Source organism: Mesocricetus auratus, unplaced genomic scaffold (genome assembly GCF_017639785.1).
Source record: "Mesocricetus auratus isolate SY011 unplaced genomic scaffold, BCM_Maur_2.0 Super-Scaffold_100023, whole genome shotgun sequence".
Taxonomy (NCBI): domain Eukaryota; kingdom Metazoa; phylum Chordata; class Mammalia; order Rodentia; family Cricetidae; genus Mesocricetus; species Mesocricetus auratus.
In genome coordinates, this window is record NW_024429204.1 from 3,222,242 (window position 1) to 3,244,339 (window position 22,098).

The 22,098-nt window shown below is 48.7% G+C and overlaps 1 protein-coding gene across 2 annotated transcripts; it reads right to left on the reverse strand.

The window, feature by feature from the left end:
* Window positions 1–1,469: 1,469 nt before the first annotated feature.
* Window positions 1,470–21,751, reverse strand: Ywhaz (tyrosine 3-monooxygenase/tryptophan 5-monooxygenase activation protein zeta). Of its 2 annotated transcripts, none has more exons than XM_040730411.1 (6): window positions 21,594–21,751; window positions 18,892–19,196; window positions 4,485–4,608; window positions 3,906–4,069; window positions 3,726–3,821; window positions 1,470–1,621 (listed from the first exon to the last, which is right to left on the reverse strand). In XM_040730411.1, the coding sequence occupies exons 2-6, from the start codon at window positions 19,183–19,185 to the stop codon at window positions 1,562–1,564; spliced, it is 738 nt and encodes a 245-aa protein (XP_040586345.1). In that variant the 5' UTR covers window positions 19,186–19,196; window positions 21,594–21,751; the 3' UTR covers window positions 1,470–1,561. The 2 variants fall into 2 exon arrangements, with proteins under 2 accessions (XP_040586345.1, XP_040586346.1); XM_040730412.1 differs by lacking the exon at window positions 21,594–21,751 and adding an exon at window positions 19,910–20,040.
* Window positions 21,752–22,098: the final 347 nt, after the last annotated feature.

Consider the following 22,098-nt stretch of genomic DNA (forward strand, 5'->3'; position numbering starts at 1 on the left):
GAGGATGAGGGAGGCTGTGGGGTGCAAGCAGAGGAAGCGGGGGTCTCAGACACTGAGTGGAGCCAGAAAGATCATGCGGCCTTTTCCCCAAATACAGGGCCAACAAGTCGGAATAGTTGGTGACAAGACAGTAAAAAGGGAGTGATCCTGTGCACCTGGAAATCAGAGCGTCATGAAACTCTTAAAAACCAACAGCAATTCGGAAGCACAAAACTCAACAGGTAATGCTGCCCAGTGTTGCAACGGGCCACGAACATTGTGGCTTCCTAAGTCAGAAAACGCCATAGACTGAAGTTTTAAAGGGGGCACATTACCCTTTGCCAACCAATCTCCCCAACACCCAGAAAAAGAAAAGGTCCACGTCAAGCTTGGAAGGAGGTAAGAAGGAGATGGATCTGGGAGATGGTTGAGAATGGTAGTTACATTAGCGTTTTTTGTTGTTGATAACTTTGCGTTCAAAATTGGTAAAAGCCCATTAGCTGCCACGAGGGAATGAGGACACAATTTCCTTTAGCGAAGTCTCAAAACCAAACTCATTTACATGAAAAGCTGTAGAGAAAAGTAGTTGAAAAATCCATTCATAAAACTTTTATTCCACTTACATGAACTTTAATACACGTGTTCTTAACAATTATGCTTGGGTTGTTCATGAAGATTTCCTAAGACATTAAAACAAAGCTAGCCGTAATCTCAAGTCATTTCCCTGTTAACTATTTTTACAGCACATGCATGTTAGGCAAGTATCAAAAAGAAAAAAAATCACAAAAGCAAAAAACAAAACAAAAAACTAAAAAAAAAAAAAAAAATTAAATACATGGGGTTTTGTTTACCGCTGTGCTTGACACACATGGAGCAGTGAACACCAAGCAATTCATTTTTACTGCATCTTTAACTTTTACATTTGTTCTTAGATCGCCTAAAACATTTAAATACAAATAAAATGTGTAGCAAAAATAATGAAAGCAAACAGCAGGTAACTTTACAAATAATGGAATGTGAACCGTTTCTGCCCTTGTCAGAGTAAACTGGGTCACAACTTTGTCTAAGGACCACTTCCGGAGCTGTGGTCAGAGTGCACGCAGAGACACCGGGTCCCAAGGTGTATCCAAGGGACATCTGTTTGTACCACAGCATTACAAGTGCTCCAAACCTTAAAGTACCCGCAACAACTACACTCGTGACTGGAACCAATTATCCCTTTATTCCCACCAGCACAAACCAGTATGTAGGCAGTTTTCTTTGCTTAGACATGGAAGCAGTTTTAACCCTGGCCCTTCTGAAGCCACAATGTACAAAAGTACTATGCCAAACATGTGTAACTCGTGTAAAAATTCCACTTCCCCAGATTGGCCACCTCAAGATGAAAACGAGTAACTCCCTAAAGTTAACTGGCTCTACTCCCCTAATATTAAACATAAAAACCACATGGGAAATATAGAAATTCAAATAGAAGTAACATAAACCTGTCATAAATCGTAAACAAAAAACTATTTGTGGGACAGCATGGATGACAAACGGTCTACTGTGTAAATTTTAGAGTGAGGCAGACAAAGGCTGGAAGTTAATTTTCCCCTCCTTCTCCTGCTTCCGCTTCGTCTCCTTGGGTGTCCGATGTCCACAACTGTAAGAGAGGGGAAGTTTTTCAGCGTGCTTCAGATTGAAACAGAAAAAAACAAGAATCCCTTTCTTGTAACATGCCAAGGTGCTGGCATGTGACCTCACACTTCCCTCAGAAAGCTTAGAAAGGATCCCTGAAACCAGCCTGGCCTTGCACTGTCTTTCACAGTCACTAGAGGGAGAGGCAATCCCACTCTGCAGTCCCTATGCCAGTGCTTGCCAAGCCGACCCCAGTGGAAACCCCCTCCGCAAGCTAGGCTCTCAGCCCCAGAACACACAACCCAGTTTTCAACTATTAGAAACCAATACTCTACCACCAACGGTTTCCTGTGCTTTCTAGGAAGGCTGTGACCAGAGAGGGATGGATGGCCCCGATGAAGACACGTCTAAACGCAGCGATCAACTGATCGCAAGCGTATCCTAGACTTGAATGGATTCAACTGAAGAATGGGGAAAGCAGCCCAACCCAACAGTGTTGGTGTTCTCAAGGCAGCCTAATGTGTGGCCCAGAAGGCAGAGTCTGAGTCAACCAGAGGCAGATGATGGGCGCAGCCTGTGTGCCCCAGCTAACTTCTCTACTGTCTTCCTCATGCAAACTACAAGGCTTCAGGACTCTGCATAAACATCACAAACTAGAGATGTGACACAGACAGCTTTCTGGTAAGGCACCCACCTCACCGGCCAGACAGCACCAGGGCCAGCTCAGAGCAGAGGCCCCCCTCCTTACTCCTGTACTCACTCGCCCACAACTCCAGAAGTGACAGCATCAGTCAGGAGGAACACAACCAGACCCAAGATTTACTCTAAACACCACCTCCTCACGTCAGAGAAGAAAGCAAAGTCGACACTAAGTCTTACATGTTGGCCCAGAATTTGTGTTTCTCCTGTCTTGGCCTCACACTGATGTTTGGGAAGGTGTGTGTGTATAGTGTTGTATGTATGTATGCATATATGTATTTTAGCAGTACTGAGGATTAAATTCGGGGCCTCGCATACATGGGTAAGTACTCTCTCAATGAGTCAAATCTCCATCCCCCAAATATTCTTCCCCCCCCCGAGACAGGGTTTCTCTGTGGCTTTGGAGGCTGTCCTGGAAGTAGCTCTTGTAGACCAGGCTGGCCTCGAACTCACAGAGATCCGCCTGCCTCTGCCTCCCAAGTGCTGGGATTAAAGGCATGCGCCACCAATGCCCGGCTCCCCCAAATATTCTTACTATTAAAAAATTAATGAGTCAAATGATTCATTATTTAACATATTTTCTTTCTTTTGGGCTGGAGATACAGCTCCTGTGGTAAAGCGCTTTCCTAGTGTGTAAGAGACCCTGAATTCTATCTGCAGCACACAGAGCAAGTCTTCAATCCTTACTTCTTTCATTTAATCTCTTAACTGTATAGGTGACCGCAAATGCATTTACTAAAATACTTCTGGTTGTTTGGAAACGTAGAAGGGAGTAATAAGTCTGTGAGGCAAATGGCCCTAAACTGAACACACACAGAAACACTAGACTTTCTTCTACCTTTTCCCCGAGACAGCACACACTGAGTAGCTTTTCACCTAAGCCTCAAAACCTCAAATTTAATACTGATCTGAAGGGAAAACCTAAGCAGCATAGGCTTTCCTTGGATCCCAATTTAAATAATAAATAAAAACCACTGAGAGGAACCCTCAGTTTAGTTCCTCTCAGAGGCCAGGGCCACACCCAGCTCCTGCCGTGTAAACCACAGCCATACGAACAGGAGGGCTGAAGGACAAGAAAACTAACTTCAAATACAGACAGTCCCACATTCACTTTTAAATCACTATGTGGTCCAGGCTACCTTCTAACTTAAAACCCTTCTTTCTCCACCCCAAGAAACCAGATGGGGTTTACTTGGAACAAACTCTGGGACAAAAAGGAAAATACTCAAGACCTCAAACGGAGACAAATGACTATTGAGAGCCCAAGTCCAAATAACAATGCATCAGACTTCTAGCAATGTGTTTTGAGTAAGGCAGTTTCAGCAGTAGCTAGGACCTGTGCTTAGTGATGTTAGAGATGGTAAACACTATGAAGTACAGACTCCGTCCCACCACACCCAGCACTGACAGTGCCTGCCGTGGGTACTCACTGTCAAGTTGTCTCTCAGTAACTGCATTATTAGCGTGCTGTCTTTGTACGACTCTTCACTTAATGTATCAAGTTCAGCAATGGCTTCGTCAAAAGCCTGCAATTGCAAAAACAAAGTACACTTCAGTACCAGGTCATGAAGAATGCTAATTCCCTCCTGTGCAACAGGCTAAATACGTACTGTTTTTGCAAGAGAGCAGGCTTTCTCTGGGGAATTCAGAATCTCATAATAGAACACAGAGAAGTTAAGGGCCAGACCCAGTCTGATAGGATGTGTTGGCTGCATTTCCTTTTTGCTGATTTCAAATGCTTCTTGGTACGCTTGCTGTGACTGTTCCACAATTCCTGGGCAAAGGAACACAATAAACACACTTTCAAGCTCTGCGCTCCAGTTTCACAGCAGGCAAACCTTTCATTTGAAACAAACTTAGGCAAATTAGGCTCTTTTATTTAAAACAAACAAAACGGTGCCCCGGATCACACTGGAGACTTGCTACCGGGGTGGGAGAATAAGAGCACTAACTGCTCTTTCAGGATACCCGGGTTCAGTTCCCAGCTCACAACACTAACTCCAGTTCCAGGAGCACTGGATGCCCATGCAGACAAACACCCGCACACACGCGCACACACTTCCAGTGGTTTCGTGACAGAAGGCAGACCAAATAAACAACTCTACACATCCACCTCAGTGCCGCCAGCAGTACAAAGGGAGGTGAGGACTTCCACAGGTGAGCAGTCACAGCCACTGTACACAGCTTACCCTTCTTGTCATCACCAGCAGCAACCTCAGCCAGGTAGCGGTAGTAGTCGCCCTTCATCTTCAAATAGAAGACTTTGCTTTCTGCTTGCGAAGCATTGGGGATCAAGAACTTTTCCAAAAGAGACTTAAGGAAAAACAAACAAACAAAAAAACCGGAAATAGTTAACAAAACAAAGTTAGGAATATTTCTTAAGCAAACACTTATAGACTAAGTTGTCAAAGATTTCAAAACAAAATCTTCATTTTTCTAATAACCTCACAGCCCAGAGGACTGCCATGAATCTTGAGGCATGCCTGGACTAAACAGACTGCCTCAAGGATACCAATGAGTAGACCAGGGCAGGGAAAAGGCTACAGATGTAAAACCTTTAATTCCACCACAGCAATTTTTAAATCTACGATCATTACAATAATAAAATCTCATTCTGTAGTTTTGCTTTAAAACCATTAGCAACTTGAAGCGCACAATACAATTGCCCTGGAGGCAGAAAAGTAGGCCTGAGTAAATAAAAATCACCCTCACCACACCAATTTTCCTTTTGGCAATCATTACTCTGAAAATCAAAATGAAGTCCATTTTCAGCTGGGCTGAACCCCAGGTAAGTCAATTCTTACAGGGAGACAAGGTACCTAAATTCTGGTTTTTATTCTTTGAGAAGACTTGAATACTTAAACATCTATGTTCAAATGATGGGCGGGGACACACACAATCTGCAGCTCTTATGTGTGTTGAAATAAAGGTCATAAACACAGGAACTTAGCTGGGCAGCAGTGGTGCACACCTTTAATCGCAGCATTTAGAAAGCAGAGGCAGGTGGATCTCAGAGTTCGAGGCCAGCCTGGTCTACAGAGGGAGTTCCAGGACAGCCAAGGCTATATAGAGAAACCCTGTCTCGAAAAACCAACAAAAAAATACAACAACTTAGGAGTGACTTTGCTTTTCATGATGTAAGTTAGGCAGCCAGTGAGGGCACCCTATAATCCCAACACGGAAGAATTCTGAGTTCAAGCAGAGTTTTAGGTTACATACATGGAGACCCTGCCTCAAAAAACAGCCCCATCTCCCCAAATAAACACAAACCAAAGGGTTGGAAATATCTCAGTGGTCTTGCATAGCCATGCAATAAATCCCCAGTGTGTGATATGAAAATGTAAAGCAAGGTGTTGATAAATGTTAATGGCAGTTAGCTGGGTGTCAGTGGCGCACGCCTTTAATCCCAGCACCCAGGAGGCAGAGGCAGGCGGATCTGAGTTCGAGACCAGCCTCCAGGATAGCCTCCTAATCAATACAGAGAAATCCTGTCTCGAAAAACCAGTTAATGGCAGTTTGCAGCCTACTTTTTTCTTAGTAACTCTATACCCCTAACAACTTCTTGGGAATTGCACTAACAGATAAGCACCACTTCCCCAATCTGAATACCGGAGAAGGCATCAAACGTAAACATTAACCAGAATAGCAAGGCTTGAGGAGGACCAAGTATGAACACTATTAGCAAATGACAAACTGTCGACATTAACATAGTGGTAAGCATAAACGGCACACTTCTATTTAAACCTTCCAATGGCATACAATTAAACTTACAACAGCTTTGGCTCATAATGTTGCGCATTATTGTGGCCTGTACCACTTCCTGGTCATTCCTAAGTGAAGTAACAGGTCCCTCTCCTTGTTCCTTGAGTGCGGGCTAGACGTGCTGACTGGCTCTGAAGCAGCAGGTGCCAGCTCAAGAGATTGCCGGTCGTGGTCTCTGCTGTCCTGGTGAAGAGACAGGCTGGAGAGCTGTCCAGCCACGCCAGAGCAACCGACCAGTGAGACAGGACTCCAAGGCCAGTCGCCATCGGGGTTTGTATTCAACAGTACAGTGCAGGGCAACCATCTTCAGTACATGTTTCCTGTCTGAGGCACACACTACAACTGTTCAGAAACCTGAGCGCTACCATGGTGTAGTTCCTCTGCTTCAGTGAACAGTGCCATGTTCACTGAAAACGGTAACCAGCACAACCAGAAGCCAAAGTTAGAGCTGACAAAGTCTGGAGCCACACTGTGTCTGTGTGACCCCGTCTGGGCTGTAGCTATGCATCAGGACGGGCACTGAGGAACTGGAGAAAGGGAAGACCAGCTAAATGCAAAGCTCATCTGGAGGCCTATAAAGGCAGCCTGATGGAGGTAGCCTGGGCTACACGATGACTACCCCCCCCCTTACCATACCCAAGACGACCAGTTAAATCCCTATGAGGAAAATCCCACACATAAGCAGACTAGTGGACAGGTGCTGGGTGGAGTTTTCCTCCTCTGTAATTCAAAAGGATAACTTGGTTTTTGAAGAGATTAAAAACCAACACATCGTCAAATCTCAATGTACTGCATGGGGTTAACACAAGGGGCGAGCAACCACCAAAGTGACCAGAACCCATGCCCCTCCTCAGTGAGCCACGGCGACCACATTGCAGCAGACAGACTCGAGAGCAGACAGCAGGCAAGGGTGGCTTTGTGAACGCGCACACTGAGGTCCCGGGGGAACATGCAACACAGTCCCTCAACTTTGTTCTCTTAGAAAGCACGCAAGGGATGAAAACCTGGTTTAGGAGGAGGATAAGGTCTGAGGAAGCACGCCACATGAAGACTCACATCCGCAAAGTGTGCTGCCAAGCTCGACACCCTTTGCCCTCGCTAAAACTTGTTGGAACACAAGATTACAGCCCCGAACGTTTTCCGGAGCTCTCATTCGTCAGTGTAACACACTTCCTCCCTGAAGTGACTGCCTTACTTCATTTCCAATGTCTTACCAATCGCGGCTTGTCTGCCTAAAGCTCTCTGACATCAGGAGCCAGCCTGTGAACAAAAGCAACTAGCTTGAGCCACAACAGCCACACACCTGCCTTTCTGGACACAACCGTAGGGTTTCCAGTCAAAGCAGCAATAGCCAAAATCATCTGAAAAAGTCACAATCTACAAAAGGCACCACCATGTATTGGGGCATTTCTCACTACTCTAGTTCCAAGGATGACACACTTTTATTACTCTTTCCCGTGAGTGCAGAGCAGTAAAGGACACGATGACCATGGCATGCACAGTCCCTCCTTGCCTTGCTTCCCGATGAGGGAGCTTAGCTACTGTTTTCTTACACAAGAAACGCTCACGTCAAAGGAGCAGCGAGGCTGGAGACAGCTGGGCTCTGCACTTACAATCACAGGCTGCTTCCAAAGGGCCCAGGCTCAATTCCCAGCACCTACATGGTAGCGTCTTAATTATTTGTAACGTGGGTTTGAAGGGATTTGTCTGCCCTCCAAGGACACTGGGCGTGTGCATGGTGCACAAGCATGCTTACAGACACCCCCCCCCCCTCGTCATGCCGGCACTGGACCACACTGCAGGTGATTAACAAGTCTCTGCGAGACATCTCTTAAGAGCTGCTCATCGCAAACTCCAGCCACCGCTTTTCACCATCCACCCTACCTCAAAAGAAGAGGAAATCAAACATTTCTCTCTCTCTTTTTTTTTTGGTTTTTACGAGACAGGGTTTCTCTGTATTGTTTCGGAGGCTATCGGTCCAGCCCGGCCTCGAACTCACAGAGATCCGCCTGCCTCTGCCTCCCGAGTGCTGGGATTAAAGGCGTGCGCCACCACCGCCCGGCACAGCCCAACATTTCTAACCACGGGCATGGACCTAGGACAAGAAGAGCAGCGAAGACCAGAGCTGGACCACACGAGGCGGGAACGTGGTGGGGAACCAGGTTTGGCTCTAACCATCACCAATACACAAAGCGACAAGTCTGCACCCCTTCACTACGTTAATTTCCAGACTTCCATTTTATCCCAGGAATGTCTCTCTAATACACTGTCTCCCATTTATTACTAACCCTCAGATTCCCTTGAAATTCAAGCGCACCCCCCTCCTTCTTAAAGCAAGGACATTTAGAGCATACATCTTCTGACAAAGTAATAATCAAAGTTTACCTTAAAAATCAACACCAGATACTTTTAAAAACAGTCAAGCATTGGTGCAGTAACAGGACATCAGCACAAGCTTTCCAAGGGTGACTAAGACTCCTAAACACAGCCTGATTGCAAACAAGGAATTACACGTGCAATCAATCAGGAAAAGTGCCAAACCAGGAGGAGCAGACGGCTGGCCCAACTTTAAGGACGAGTGAGATATGTAAACATGACAGTTCAGTAAGAGTTCTAGACTATCAAACAGTTTGTGAGCAACTTTGTTAGACTCCTGGTTAAGATCTTTATTAAAGTTAGCTGGACTAACTTTAACGTGGCCTCAACAAATGCGAGTGACAAAGCATCCAAAACCCATTCCTCTGCTTTAGAGTGAGCCGTCTGTCACGGGAAAGCTATAGTTTCCAAGCACAATGCAGCTCACACGCTCGTCCTCGCAATTCTTTCTGAGTTTCCCAACACTTTTACTCTATTCTGCAGGCCTACGGAACGTCACTATTTCCAGTTCTCCTAAAATCTGACATAAAAAGCTAACTAATGAAGGCACTGTGAATTTAGTCTCTTACTCCCCCTTGTGGCCGAAAAGTGGCTTCAATTCCCTTCTGAATTGTAACCACAGTAACTACAAACCAATTTAGTAAAGTGCTCACAAAACTGTTAATGGCACGGTTGGTGACTAGAGCTTGTTTTAATGGAAACTTACAGGCATTCTAACGACACGCTTACCACCTATGCTGTTTGGCTTCCTACAGTAACCTCCAAGTGTTGTATGACGGCGGTCTCAGAAGCAGCTGCTACCTTTAAAAGCCGGATGTGACGGAATGAAGGGTGACGAGAAGGCGGTTTCTGACCACCAACTGCAATGCACCTCCAACAACAAGCACACAGCAAACCTTTATTCACGGCAACAGAGATCTGATAAAGTAACCCATTGAGTTGGGAAATGCTAAGGTCACCCTAAAATAAGAGCATTTATGCCAAAAATTTAATAAGCAAGATGTCTACAGTTTTAAGGCTTGACAGATACATTTTATAGGGTTTTTAACAGAGAAAGAACTGAGTGAAGGGGTCACTGTTTTCACAATCCTGTGACAGCGTTAACGCTCAGGCAGGAGTATCTACAGAACTACAGAATGAGACCCTGCCTCAAACTAACTAACCCCCACGCACATGTAATTGCTAATCAATGTAGGTATCACTGGACCAAGCAGGACTTGCAGAAATTACTCTGACTTCTTGATCGTGCTCTTCCTCCCTTCTCCAGTCCTTCAACAGTGGCATCAACCTTGGCCCCATTACCAAATAATCCACAATAAAGCTGGGCATGCTAACAGCCCAGAGGTCAGCCTGGACGAGACTGGGTCTGTCAATAGACCTGGACCCCAATTCAGCTGGGTGGCTGGCCAGTGAGCTTCAGGCACCTGCTGGTCTCTGCTCCCCAGAGGGAGGACTGTAGGCCTGTGCCCGGATGGTCTGTCCGGCTTTTCATGTAGACGCGTGTGAACTGAATTCAGTCTTCATGCTTAAACAGCATGCTGCCAACTGAGTCATTTTCCCAGCACCATCACATTTTTAGGAGTGTTTGTCAAGTGGCTTTTTTACAGTTTAATTGTCAAAGTCAAGGTTTTATCACATATAGTCCAAACTTGTAGAAAGAAGTTTCTGTCCCCATCCCCCATTGTACGTGCTGCCTGCTGTCACTGGTAACTCCGCCTCCTTCCCAGAATTCTCGGACACCTATCCCTCCTGCCTAGCTACTGGCCATTCAGCTCCCTACTACAGCAATCACGGCAATGCATTCCCACAGTGTGCAAATACCCCAAGCACTACTCTGCCCTTTAAGCTGTGCTGAGGAAGCCCAGCACTTAGGCTTACTTCGAAAGCCTCTCCTCCTCTTCCTCCCAAACAGCTGGGCAACACCGACAGGGCTCTAACCTGTGCCCACAGGAGACACATTCTGTAAGCTGCACTCCTTTTTAAAACACTAGACCTCTAGAAACACTGATGCAGTTCCCCTGCCTTACCCATTTGGGTACCCAGTCATTTCCTCTCGTTTGTCAAGACTTACAAACTGACGCTTTCTGTGACACAGCGTTTATAAAACACGCGCCAGTGAATATTAACTGTAGGGCGGTTAAGTATGCATAACCTGCCCCAACTTTGTCACTCCTTACCATGAAATGTATACAGAATCACAGAAACGCACTCCCACTTGGGGGCAGATCACTCACTGTCCTCTGGGCAGACTGAAGAAACAGAACCTGATGATAATCCCTTCAGACGAGAACGCAGGACAACTGAAGGAAAAGTCGTTGCTCAAAAGAGCAGGGTTCTGGTAAATACTCCAAACTTACACATCCAAGAGTGCTAAAGCCAGTTTACACGGTGTCCTCAACTGTCAATTCCACACAAACAATACCAGAGGGAAGGCCTTAGCAGAGCCTCTGGGTTGAATGTGGTCCAAGTATGTCACTGTAAACTGAGCACTAATGGTCATTAATAGTTTTAATTTACTTATTTTGTATACAGATGCTCTGCCTGTGTGCAAGTCTGTGCACCACACGTATGCCTGGTGCCAAGAGGCCAGAAAAGGGCTACAGATCGCCCTGGGACTGGAATTACAGACAGCAGTCTGAGCTCCAAACTCTGGTCCTTCAGGAGAGCAGCCGGTGGCTCTGAAATGCTGAGCCATCTCCCAGCTTAAGGTCTTTCTCACAAAGCACTGTCAGTAAAAACAGCCTTTAAGAGTCCCTCCCTGACCACCCATTTCTGATCACCTTCCCAAAGTCTATCTCTGGGTGTCTGTGGGCCTCAGCAGTAGAAACACAGGAGTAAGGAATCAGATGGCCTATAATCCAGGGACATCACCAAATGACACTAAAGGCTCCACAGGGTTTGACAAAGATGAGCAAATGTACAGAATGACAAGTTCTATAAAGATTACTGTAAGCAGTGACCAGCCACCGCGCTGTCTTTTAGAGGCTCAGCGTTAAGAGCACTGGTGTTCTTACAGGGGACCTGGCTTCCAGTCCCAGCACCCACACACAGGGCAGCTCACACCTGGAGCTGCAACTCCAGCCTCAGGGGATCCAACACTTCCGGCCTCTCTGGTGGTACCCACAGGCAGAAACACCGACACACAGAAAACAACAAAATCTTTAAAACAGGATATTCTATTTTGTTTTTGTCCACTAAGATTAGATCAGGACTGGATGGTGTGCGTCACGTGCCTGTAAGCAGGCGTTTGCAAATTCTGAGGCCAGCCAGGGAGACAGCCAGACCTTGGCTCAGAAACAAACAAACAAATCTATGGTATGAGGGTTGGGGAGGAGGCTGGGGGAGGGGGTAAAGGACTGAGGCCAAGCCTGACCACGTGACTTTAAAAGGAGAGAACAAACTATCCCAGCTGTCCTGACTCCAAGTGCTACCGCAGCATACACATACACACAAAAAAAGACTGAGTTTTAAAATGCAACAAAATTTTGACAACTCAGAGCAAATTTACACCTGGCAACGTCTCCGTTCTACGTGCCCAGGGAATGTCCATAGGAATCAGTGTGAATGGAGGCAATTGTGGAAACAGTGACCTCAGAAGGGTGGCTTTGGGTAGAGACTGTCCTGAGACCTTGCAAACATGAGCCCTGTTTACCCTTAATGTGAAACTGTGTAGTCCAGAAAGACTACAGAACTAAGGAGGGAGACACCGTAGGATCCCAAGCATCCTGAACACTAGACGTTAGTTGACATTAGAACACCCTTAATTTTGACTCTAAAAACCCCAAACTTCAGCATAAATATGCCAAAAATAATCTTTTCTATAACCAAAATTGTGTTATAAAGTGCGGTCAAGAATATAAAGGCCTAGTTATTTTCTAGAAGCCGCCGTCTTCATGAGCTAATCACTCAAAACATTAATGTATTATATTCACTAGGAAAAAAAATCCAAGTCTTTCATAGGTTAAAGATGCCCCAGAAGTCAAATTCAATTCTGCAAAACTAACATTAGTTATATAAACTATTAGAGCTGAAGGAGAAAATAAAAATCTTATGTCAACTTGACATGAGCTAGTCACCTGAGAGGAGGGAACCTTAACTAAGAAAATGCCTTCAATAAGCAGTAAGAGCAGGCCGTAGGCAATCTTGTAGGGCATTTCCTTAATGAGTGGCTGATGGGGGAGGGGCCAGCCCATTGTGGGCGGAGCCATCCCTGGGCGGGTGGTCCTGGGTTCTGTAAGAAAGCAGTCTGAACAAATCCGGGGGGAGCAAGCTCTGGAGTGCAAGCCCAACAGCTTTCCTTCCTGTTTTCTGGCCATGGTTTCATCATAGCAATGGCAACCTTAGCTAGGACAGACACCGATGCCAGGACAATGGGGTGTCACTGTGACGGACCTGACCATGTTGTTTTGGGGAGGGTTGTGGAAGGACTTTAGAAAAGCCTTTGAAAGTTCAAAGCCTGTGAGGTGGGAGGTTGGAAGGAAGTGGAGGGAGGCCTGGCGTGTGAGCGAGCGCTCCTAAAGACTGGGGGGGGGGGGGGGGGGCGCACTGCACGTTGCTGTTCTCAACAAGAACCTGTGGTTCTGACCAGCTGGGGACGAAGTCAGCTGTGATTGACAAGAGACATCAAGTGAGGCCTTTGTTTTTCTGGGGCGATTGATGCTGGTCAGCTGGGGCTGTGATTGGGAGGAGGCCGGCGTCACTGACGCTGTTTGTTCACAGTCAAGGTTGTCTGAGCTGGCAGTCACTGCTTCAGAAGAAGCCTGGAGAGCAGCTGAGGCACTCTGAGAGGCCATGGGTGAAGGTGCAGCCGCAGGAGCGCTTGAAGGCCTGAAGGGATCACGCAGGCAGAGACGCTGCGCACTGACAGAGCCCAGAGGCTGCGGGTACAATAAGTCGTGGGATAGACAGGAGTGGTGTTGGCGTGAACTACAAGTCGCGCTCAGAGTGCTGCAGAGGGTGGAGCTGGAGAAACGACCCAAGTCCCTCGGGGAACCCAGAAGATCGTGAGTGAATTCTGGATAGGAGGCACCGAGTTATATGCTTCCATTTGGCTTTGATTTGCTTTGGGACTGTGCCCTTACCCTTCCTTTTTGAAGAAAGTACTTAAGTTATTTTTGCTTTTACAGGAACCCACAGTTGAGAGATTTAAGTCTCAGGAATCTGGGAATTTTACAAAGACTTTAGATTTGAAGAGACTGTGGACTTTAAACATTTGACGATGTTTGTAATGGAATGCTGCTATTCTTCTGTGCGATCATAAAGGAAGCCATGGGTCAGCAGTGATGACTGCAGCGCTGACAAGGACCAACCATGCCAACCTACCACAAGCTGAATGCTTCCCTAAGAGCCAGCTGTAGTGCGGTTTTCTCGGCGATCGACAAGGGAGGGGAGGGCCCAGCCCATTGTGGGTGGTGGTGTCCCAGGGCTGGTGGTTTTCAACCTGTGGGGGTCAAGACCCCTTGGGGCAAAGGACACCTTCACAGCAATCACCTAAGACCACTGGAAAACAGATATTTACATTATGATTAATAGCAAATTAGTTATGAGTAAAGTAAAACAATTTTACGGATGGGGGGTCACCACAACAGGAAACTGAAGTAAAGGTCACAGCATTAGAAGGTTGAGAAGCACTGTTCTACAACAAAGCATGCTGACAAGTCAGTAACCAGCACCTCTATGGTCTCCCCATCAGCTCCTGCATCCAGTCTAAGTAAGGTGCTCTGGTCATGTGTTTCATCACAGCAAGGACACAGCTCTAAGCGTTTCTGTGCAACTGTTTTCAGAGGTTTTAACTCAAGCAGGAAGACCTACCCTGAATGTGAGCAGGATCCCCATCCTACAAGTGGGGGTGACCCTGAGTCTGACTACAGACACAAAGGGACCACTTCTTTGTTCTAGGCCACCACAATGGACTATGAGCCCACATCACCTCCCGTCCCAAACTTGCAACATGAACAGTAACTAAACAGCATAGCTTTAGCCTGCCTCTGCCTCCCCAGTGCTAACTAAAGATGGGGGCCACTGCACCAGGTCCCACATTTCTTCATATGGCAACTATTGTCACTTTTTTACCTGCTTCCCACAGTTTTCACCATTTTCTTCGTACAGGTTTTCCATAGCCTTTGAAACCCCTAATCGTATTACAACATTGTGATGGATCTTTCAAGATCTGGCCAGTGCCCATTTTTCTTCCTAGTCCCATCTCTTGGAGAAATTACTGAAAAGAGGTTTGTTTTTATAAAACATACAAAAGGGCTCGGCTCTGACTAATGGTCTAACAATGAGAAGAGCTCTTGCAGGAGCTTCACTGAATTAGTCAAATTAACAAAATTACTTCATTGAAAACGTTTACACTGATTTCACTACAAAGTATCTTGCATTAAACTGTCTGAAGCAAGCTAAGTTTTCCAACCACTCCAATGTCCCTTACTTTCTAAAAGCAATCACAAGCTTACCAAGAGCCCAGTGCTTACTGCCAAATTATGTCAGGCATGCCATGACTACTGAAACACTAAGTTAAACACAGATGCTCACGAACAACTAAAGGGTTACAAAGAAAGGACATTCTAAACTGATGGCCGTCAAACATGTAAATTCTCATTTTAAAGCCATCTATATAGAAGACACACTTAGGAAAGTAGATATGTAAAAATTATTTCTGAACTCATCTGTAGAGTGAAAGTAAAGATCTGGATCCCATTTGAAAAACAGGCAATTTGGACACTATCTGTTGTAATTTAAAATGAATGTTTAAAGCCAAACTATGCTCACAAACTTGGCCTATCAGTTAACCCACTGGGAAGCTTCTGCGTATCACACAACTACAGACCGACCATGCTTGCAGAAAAGAGCCTCTGTAAGCTAGCACCACCCTAATAGTTGTCTCCCACTCCGTGGTTCAAATGTGCACAGTAGGAAGAAAATGCCTTTTCTGGGGCAGGTTTAAGGGTTGGTTCTGTTTCTGAAGTCAACCATAGACTGCCAAAACTTCTAGGATTATATTTCTCATGCCAATTCGCATCTGAATTCAACTTCCCCACTCACTGTTAATTAAGTCTCCTCTACACATGTCCATGCTATCTCTATTTTACAGGTAACCCCAACCTGTTAGGTATTGCTTACCAAGAGAGAACGGTAACATGCTGCTCTTGGTCAAGACATTGGTTGTTCAAACAAGTACATATGTCCGTCCGTCCATCCTTCCTTCCTTGCTGTTTTCCTTTACTCCTATCACTTTCCTGAAAGGTACTACACCATCTTAGTTCTTTGAATACTAAATGTCAAAAGCCATAAATGAAGGCCATCCTAGAAAGTAGTAAAGACAGCTTCCAACCACTGCAAAATCCTTGTCTTTAGTCCAATGGCAGCCATCTACTGGTTTACTGCTAAAAATTAAGACTACAGGGCATTTTTTTTTTTTTTTTGGTTTTTTCAAGATAGGGTTTCTCTGTATTGTTTTAGAGGCTGTCTTGGAATTTGAGCTGTAGACCAGGCTGGCCTTGAACTCACAGAGATCCACCCGCCTCTGCCTCCCGAGTGCTGGGATCAAAGGCATGTGCCACCACTGCCCGGCCCATGGCAATTTTTAAAGTCCAAGACATATACTGACATCAAATAAAAGCTTCCTGATTTTCGTATCTTGTCCCTCCTCTAGTTAATAAACAGTAATTCTGAGGCCAAGAGATAAAAGTCTGCCCAGCAACTGCACCTGCTGAGGAGCTGCATCTGGCTCCCCTCCAGGACAGCCCCATGCTTGGCACAACTGTAATTCCTGCTAAACTGAACTCAGTTTTCCTGGAAGGACTGACTGCCCCACACTGTAAAGCTGTATTGTTTGTTTGTTTGTGAGACAGGGTTTCTCTGTGGCTTTGGAGGCTGTCCTGGAACTCTCTCTGTAAGACCAGGCTGGCCTCGAACTCAGAGATCTGCCTGCCTCTGTCTCCCGAGTGCTGGGATTAAAGGTGTGCATCACGGACACCCAGTGTAAAACTCTATTTTTAAAACTTGAGCCCTTTCCATTTAAAGTCTGAATTAGGCTTCCTAGTATATACGAATTCATTTTATTATGCCATACATAAACTGCCCTATCTGGGGCTCTATCTTTTCCGTGTATGAAGTATTAATATTAAGTACCTCTAGTGTCAGAGTCCTCTCATCAAGAGAGTTTGCTCTAAGTGTCTAGAAAGAAGGGAAGACATCAGATTCAATACTGCATGCAGTTTCCAATTAGCAGCACAAGAAAGAAAAGGTTAGGTATATGCCATGTAAGGGGGGAAATCCATGTTTGACACATGCACCAAGGACCAATTCCACGTGGTAACACCCACACCCCTTGATCTACCATCTAAATGGTGAGTACTAAGTACTTGACAACATGCATAGCCAGGATGGGTTGCTGAGCTAGGAATATTTCTTTCTCAGCTAATAGGATGCAGGTGATTAATACAACAATTAAGTTGTACTCATAATTGATGTTACCAGCCAATAACAGGAATTCTGCAACAAGATTAGCTGCTCACTTTTCTCAAAAGAAAGAAACCACACCCATGACTCATAAAGCACAATGGTATTTTGTCTCCCCAAGTACCAGTGTATTCTACTCTTGTACTTTACCAAGAGGAGGAAGGAGTTACATGAAAATTATTTCTAAGTCAGCATCACCTCTCTGAAAAACCCATTCTAAACAGAGGTATTCTCTGAGCCTTCTCAAGTTTAAACAAACAGCCTGGAATAGCAGCGGTACTGCCGGCCTAATTCCACCATCCTCCCCAAGACATCGTACAGCAATGTTTGAGCATTAATGCTACAAATCAGGACTGTACTATGAAAAGACCAAGACTAGAGGCAAAGCTTGTTCACAATTCCCTAAGTCACTTATACCGTGAAGAAATTAAGCTTTCAAAGGAAACACTTCATTTAGGCCTTGTGAAAGCTGGTGCTATCCCAGAGGAGGCATGTAAGCAAAGGGAGCACAGCCCAGGCTATTTAATGATAACTGCCCTGGGCGTTGGCAGCACACGCCTTTAATCCCAGCACTCGGGAGGCAAAGGCAGGTGGGTCTCTGTGAGTTCGAGGCCAGCCTGGTCTACAGAGCGAGTTCCAGGACAGCCTCCAAAGCGACAGAGAAACCCTGTCTCGATGAACCAAAACACCTCCACCACTACCAACAACAACCCCCCCCCCTGCATCTCATCTATCTCCCTGGCAGTTTTCTTCATGAGGAAACCAAGAGGAGACAGTTGAAGCTACTAGTCTCCTTAGGAAAATCCTCAAGATTTCCAGAACTTCTCTATTTCCTACCTGTAGAAAATATCCTAACCCCTACCTGGAGTTGCAAACGAGCTCATAGGAGGCAAATGTTAGCATGTTCCCTTTATCCCTAAAGCATGTTTCTGTCTTAGGAGAAATCACATCTGTTAAGAATACCCTTGGAAACCGAAATAAAAACCAGTGGGGGGGGGAGGGATCCAAAGCCCACTAGGGCTCAATAAAACCCAGTGAAAGCAAGGGAAGGAGAAACAAACCTAACACATTTCTATTAGCAGGTGGACATTTGTCCAGTTTTCAATGTTCTTAATTACCTTATTTTGAATAAATTATCTTCAATATAGCACTTTTCAACCTTGGGAAAATGGCAGTTATAAAAGCCTTTATTACAGAAACAGAAATGTACCTAGAGCAAAAACCACTTGGTTTCTTTTTTAAAAATCAGATCTTAAAAATGGGTTCAATCTTTAAAGTCTGAAATCATTTTGAAGGATTAAATAAGGACAATTTAGGAATCAAAACTTTCTATCAATAAAGACAGTCTTAAAAGAATTCTAATTTCCCAGTTGTAGTGGCTCCCAGCTTCTGAGCATTTGAGAGACTGAGAGAGCAGGACCAACACGAGTTTCAAGGGTAGCCTGGGTTGTAAGATGGATCCTGCCAAGGAAATTTAATTGGTTCATCTTCTATTATTTCAAGTTTCTGAATTAAAAACACATTATTTTGAAAACAGGAAATTCACACCAATGTAACATTTACTTCTCTTCGCTCAAAAGCACAGTGTTTCTTCAACACAGTAGGAGCCAAATACTTAGAAACTCCTAGAACCACATTTCATTGTCAATGTCCAAGTTGACTTGTAACATAAATCCACACAACTGCAAACCAGTTTTCTTTCTGCACAGCAGGCTACTCTGTTATAATGGCCGAGCCAGGGAAGGGAATCCACCTGCAAAGAGCGTCTACACACTTGCACAGAACACGGGTGTGAAACTGCAGACACCCATTTATGACTACCAGCTCTAGCACCGCAGGAACACCAACCGTCGGTGGACGGCTCGTCTGGTTTCTACTTACCCTCGACTGCTTGACAGACACACTGCATTTACCCCACAGTAATGACCTACACCGGTGCAGCGTCTCTCTCACACTCCTCATTTGGCTACAATGGAGCGGAAGAACGACTCTTACCAGGACGTCATTGCAGATGTCTCTCAACTCCGCCTCAATTTTCTCCCTGTACTCCCGAGCCATCTGCTGCTTCTTCTCGGCGCCTTCCGTCTTCTGCTCAATACTTGAGACAACCCTCCAAGATGACCTGCGGGCCCCCACAACATTCTTGTACGCGACGGAGAGGAGATTCCGCTCCTCGTTGGACAGCTCGGCTCCTTGCTCGGTCACAGACTTCATGCAGGCTGCCATGTCGTCGTACCGCTCGGCCTGCTCGGCCAGCTTGGCCTTCTGCACCAGCTCATTCTTATCCATAACTGGGAAGTCTGCAGAGGGACGGGAAGGGAAGGGACGCTCAGAAAACCCCTGTGGGAAAGCTCCTTGTACCTGCCACAAGACACACTAGTGCCTTCAACCCAGCTGCGTCGAAAAGATACGCACGGGGACTTAAAATACGGGCAGCCCCTCCCACCTAGCAGAAAAGGAGCATACTGTGCTTATTAACAGTGCCTTAGCGAAACTGACCGCGGACCCCCGATTTCAGGTAAGATCAAAGCATGTACGAGGGACCTCAAGAGCCACCTGCAAGCTGTCACAGTGCTGTCACAGCTCAGCCTGCTGCCCCTTGCCATGTATTAAACTTGTTTTCTTAAATAGCAAGAAAAAATTTTAAGAAAAAAAGCTCAACTCCATCCCAATACACTAAATGACCTGCACTTGAGCGCCTCTCCCTACAGACTGTGTGTGTGCATGTGTGTGTGCGTGTGTGCGTGCGCGCGCGCGCGCGTGTGTGTGTGTGTGTGTGGACACTCCAGACCAGGACCTGTAAGGTCTATTAAGAGCATTCAAGTCCCCACACTTCCAGAACCGCGGCTCAGGCCAGCCAACCTTCGTTATGTTTCCTCTGATGGCACTTTCCCCAGCCAACACACTCCACTTCCAGCATTTCCCAGGTGACCACGGAATGGAAAGTATCTTTAGAAAAGGGCTAACTGGGGCCTCAGACACCCTGACCATGAAACCACGAGGGCTCACTAACCCCCAGACCAAATGGATCCACATGGAGTTCCGAGCACACTCGAGTAGCAAGCTCCCACGGCTCAGTTCCTCCTGGGAACACGAGACATGGGAGGATCCGAGCGCCTCCTGCCAACGTCACATTGCGGTTCCGATGCAGGCTCCCTGCACGGTAGCTCGCAGCCACAATTTACCAGCCTTCTCGGCTCCAGCTCCCAGCATCCCCATTTACTTCTGCTCATTTCTTCTTTCCTGAACGACGTCAGCAGCAAGACTCTCGGTCACAGTGATGCCACAAAATGAACTTTAATGATGGTCACACCCTAGAGCACTGTTAAACTCAGTCTGCAGGGCTCCCCTGCCACCCTCCGTGGCCATCGCCACACCCTTTCCTGTAACCTCTCCAGAAACCACCCTTTTTCTTCTGGAGGGGGTGGGGTGGTCAATCAGAAGCATCCAGAACTGAAACAAGGGCCGGGCTGCGTTAGATCCCCCATCGGGAACGGCCCGGAGGAACGGTGTCAGCGCCGCACGCCCGTCCCGTCCCCCGATCCCCCCACCAACCTCCGCCGGACGAGGGGGAAGGGGATCGGGCTCCTCGCAGGAAGACCAGCGCCCCGGGGCCTCGCGTCTACACTGCGGGAGCCCTCGCCGCACCCACTTAACCCTCGGCTGCCCGGGGCGGGCGGGGGCGAGCCGAAACCGCGGCGGCGGTGACGGCGCCTTGAAAGCGAGCGCCGGCCCTCGCTCGCCCGCTCGCCCGCGCCCCCCGCAGCCGCCTCCCCTGCTTGGCTCCGCCCAGGCTGGCGCCTCCGCCGGTCCCCGACTCCCTCTCTCCCCCTCGCTCGCTCCCTTTGTCATGGCGGAACTGTGTCAAGCAGCCCAACCCCACCCGAGCAGAGCCGAGCCGAGAGGGAGGAGCGGCCGGCGGGGGCGGGGTGGGGAGGCGAGCGGCTCGCCCTCCCCCGGGGCGCCCCCCGCCCGCCCGCACGAGCGGAACCCGCCCGCGCCGGACACACCCCGCTCCCTCCCGGGGTCCCCGCCGCCCCGAGCCGCCCCCACCCCAGGACAGCTGCGGGAGGGGAGGGGAGGGGGAGGGGCAGGGCCCCACCCAGACCGGCGCAGCCCCCGCCACGGCTCGCCCGGAGGATGCTCGCCTCCCGCCCGCCCGGGGACCTCCCCCGCGCCCCCCTCCCCGGGACGCCCGTGCCGATAGCTCCGGCCGCTCCCCTCCCCCATCCACCCACCCAGCGAGCGCGCGGGCGAGCCAGGGACCCAGGAAGCTCGGCCCCGGGTCCCCGGCGGGCGGGCGAGCCGGCCCCACCCCGGAGCCTCGCGCGCGCTACCTGGCGGGCCCCGCGCGGCGGGGAAGGGGGGAGGGGGAGGGCGGCCTCGGCCCGGGGTCCCAGGCGATGGGCGGAAGCGGGGAGCCGGCGGGGGCGGATGGCGCTCGCCCGCTCGCCCGCTCGCCCTGGAGAGCCGGAGCTTCCACCCGGCACACACCCGGGACGGTCTCGCGCGTGGGCGCCGCCTCCGCCGCCCCCATCCCCGGGGACCGGGACCGGGACGGGGCGACCAGCAGCCCGGCGAGCCAGCAGCAAGCGGCCCGGGGGCGGCCGTGGGCGCTCGCCCCGGGGCTCGGCGGGGACGAGGCTCCGCCCGGGGGTCCCGGAGGGCGAGCGGGCGGGCGAGCGGGGGCTGCTCACCTGTGTCCGGAGTGGGTGGCGGCGCTCGGGGCCCGGCTCGGCAGTGTCCCTGGGCGGCGGCGGCGGCGGCGAGGCTGAGACTCTGTCCCTGATCCCGCTGCTCACAGGCTACAGCGGCTCCGCAGACACGGGGTTTCCTCCAATCACCAGCCCCGGCAGCAGGGGCGCCACACGCACGATGACGTCAAACGCTGCTATGGCAACCGTTGATTGGTGCCCGGCGCAAACCGCCGCTCCTCCCCCCCTCCCACCCCACACACACTCCAGGCGCGCGCCCCGCCCACCCGCTCGCCCGCTCGCCCGCTCGCCCGCGCCGAGGGAGAGCGCGTCCCCGACCCGGCCGCCTTCCTCCTCCTCCGCCGCCGCCGCCGCCGCCCGCGTGCTCGGCTCGCCCCCTCCCCCGCCAGCCGCCCGCCCTCCTTCCCGCCCTCCCTCCCCGCCCCTGCGGCCCGCGGAAGGAAGCCTCTCCCCGCCCCCACCGCTCCCGCTGGCGGGCACATCCGGG

Excerpts from the sequence above, each read along its gene's own strand:
- Ywhaz (XM_040730411.1), bottom strand. The coding sequence starts at position 19,185 with ATGGATAAGAATGAGCTGGTGCAGAAGGCCAAGCTGGCCGAGCAGGCC. Across the intron at positions 4,609-18,891 it reads ACATCTGCAATGACGTCCTG|TCTCTTTTGGAAAAGTTCTT; the intron begins GTAAGAGTCGTT and ends TTTTTCCTTAAG. Across the intron at positions 3,822-3,905 it reads CCTGCTCTCTTGCAAAAACA|GCTTTTGACGAAGCCATTGC; the intron begins GTACGTATTTAG and ends TTGCAATTGCAG.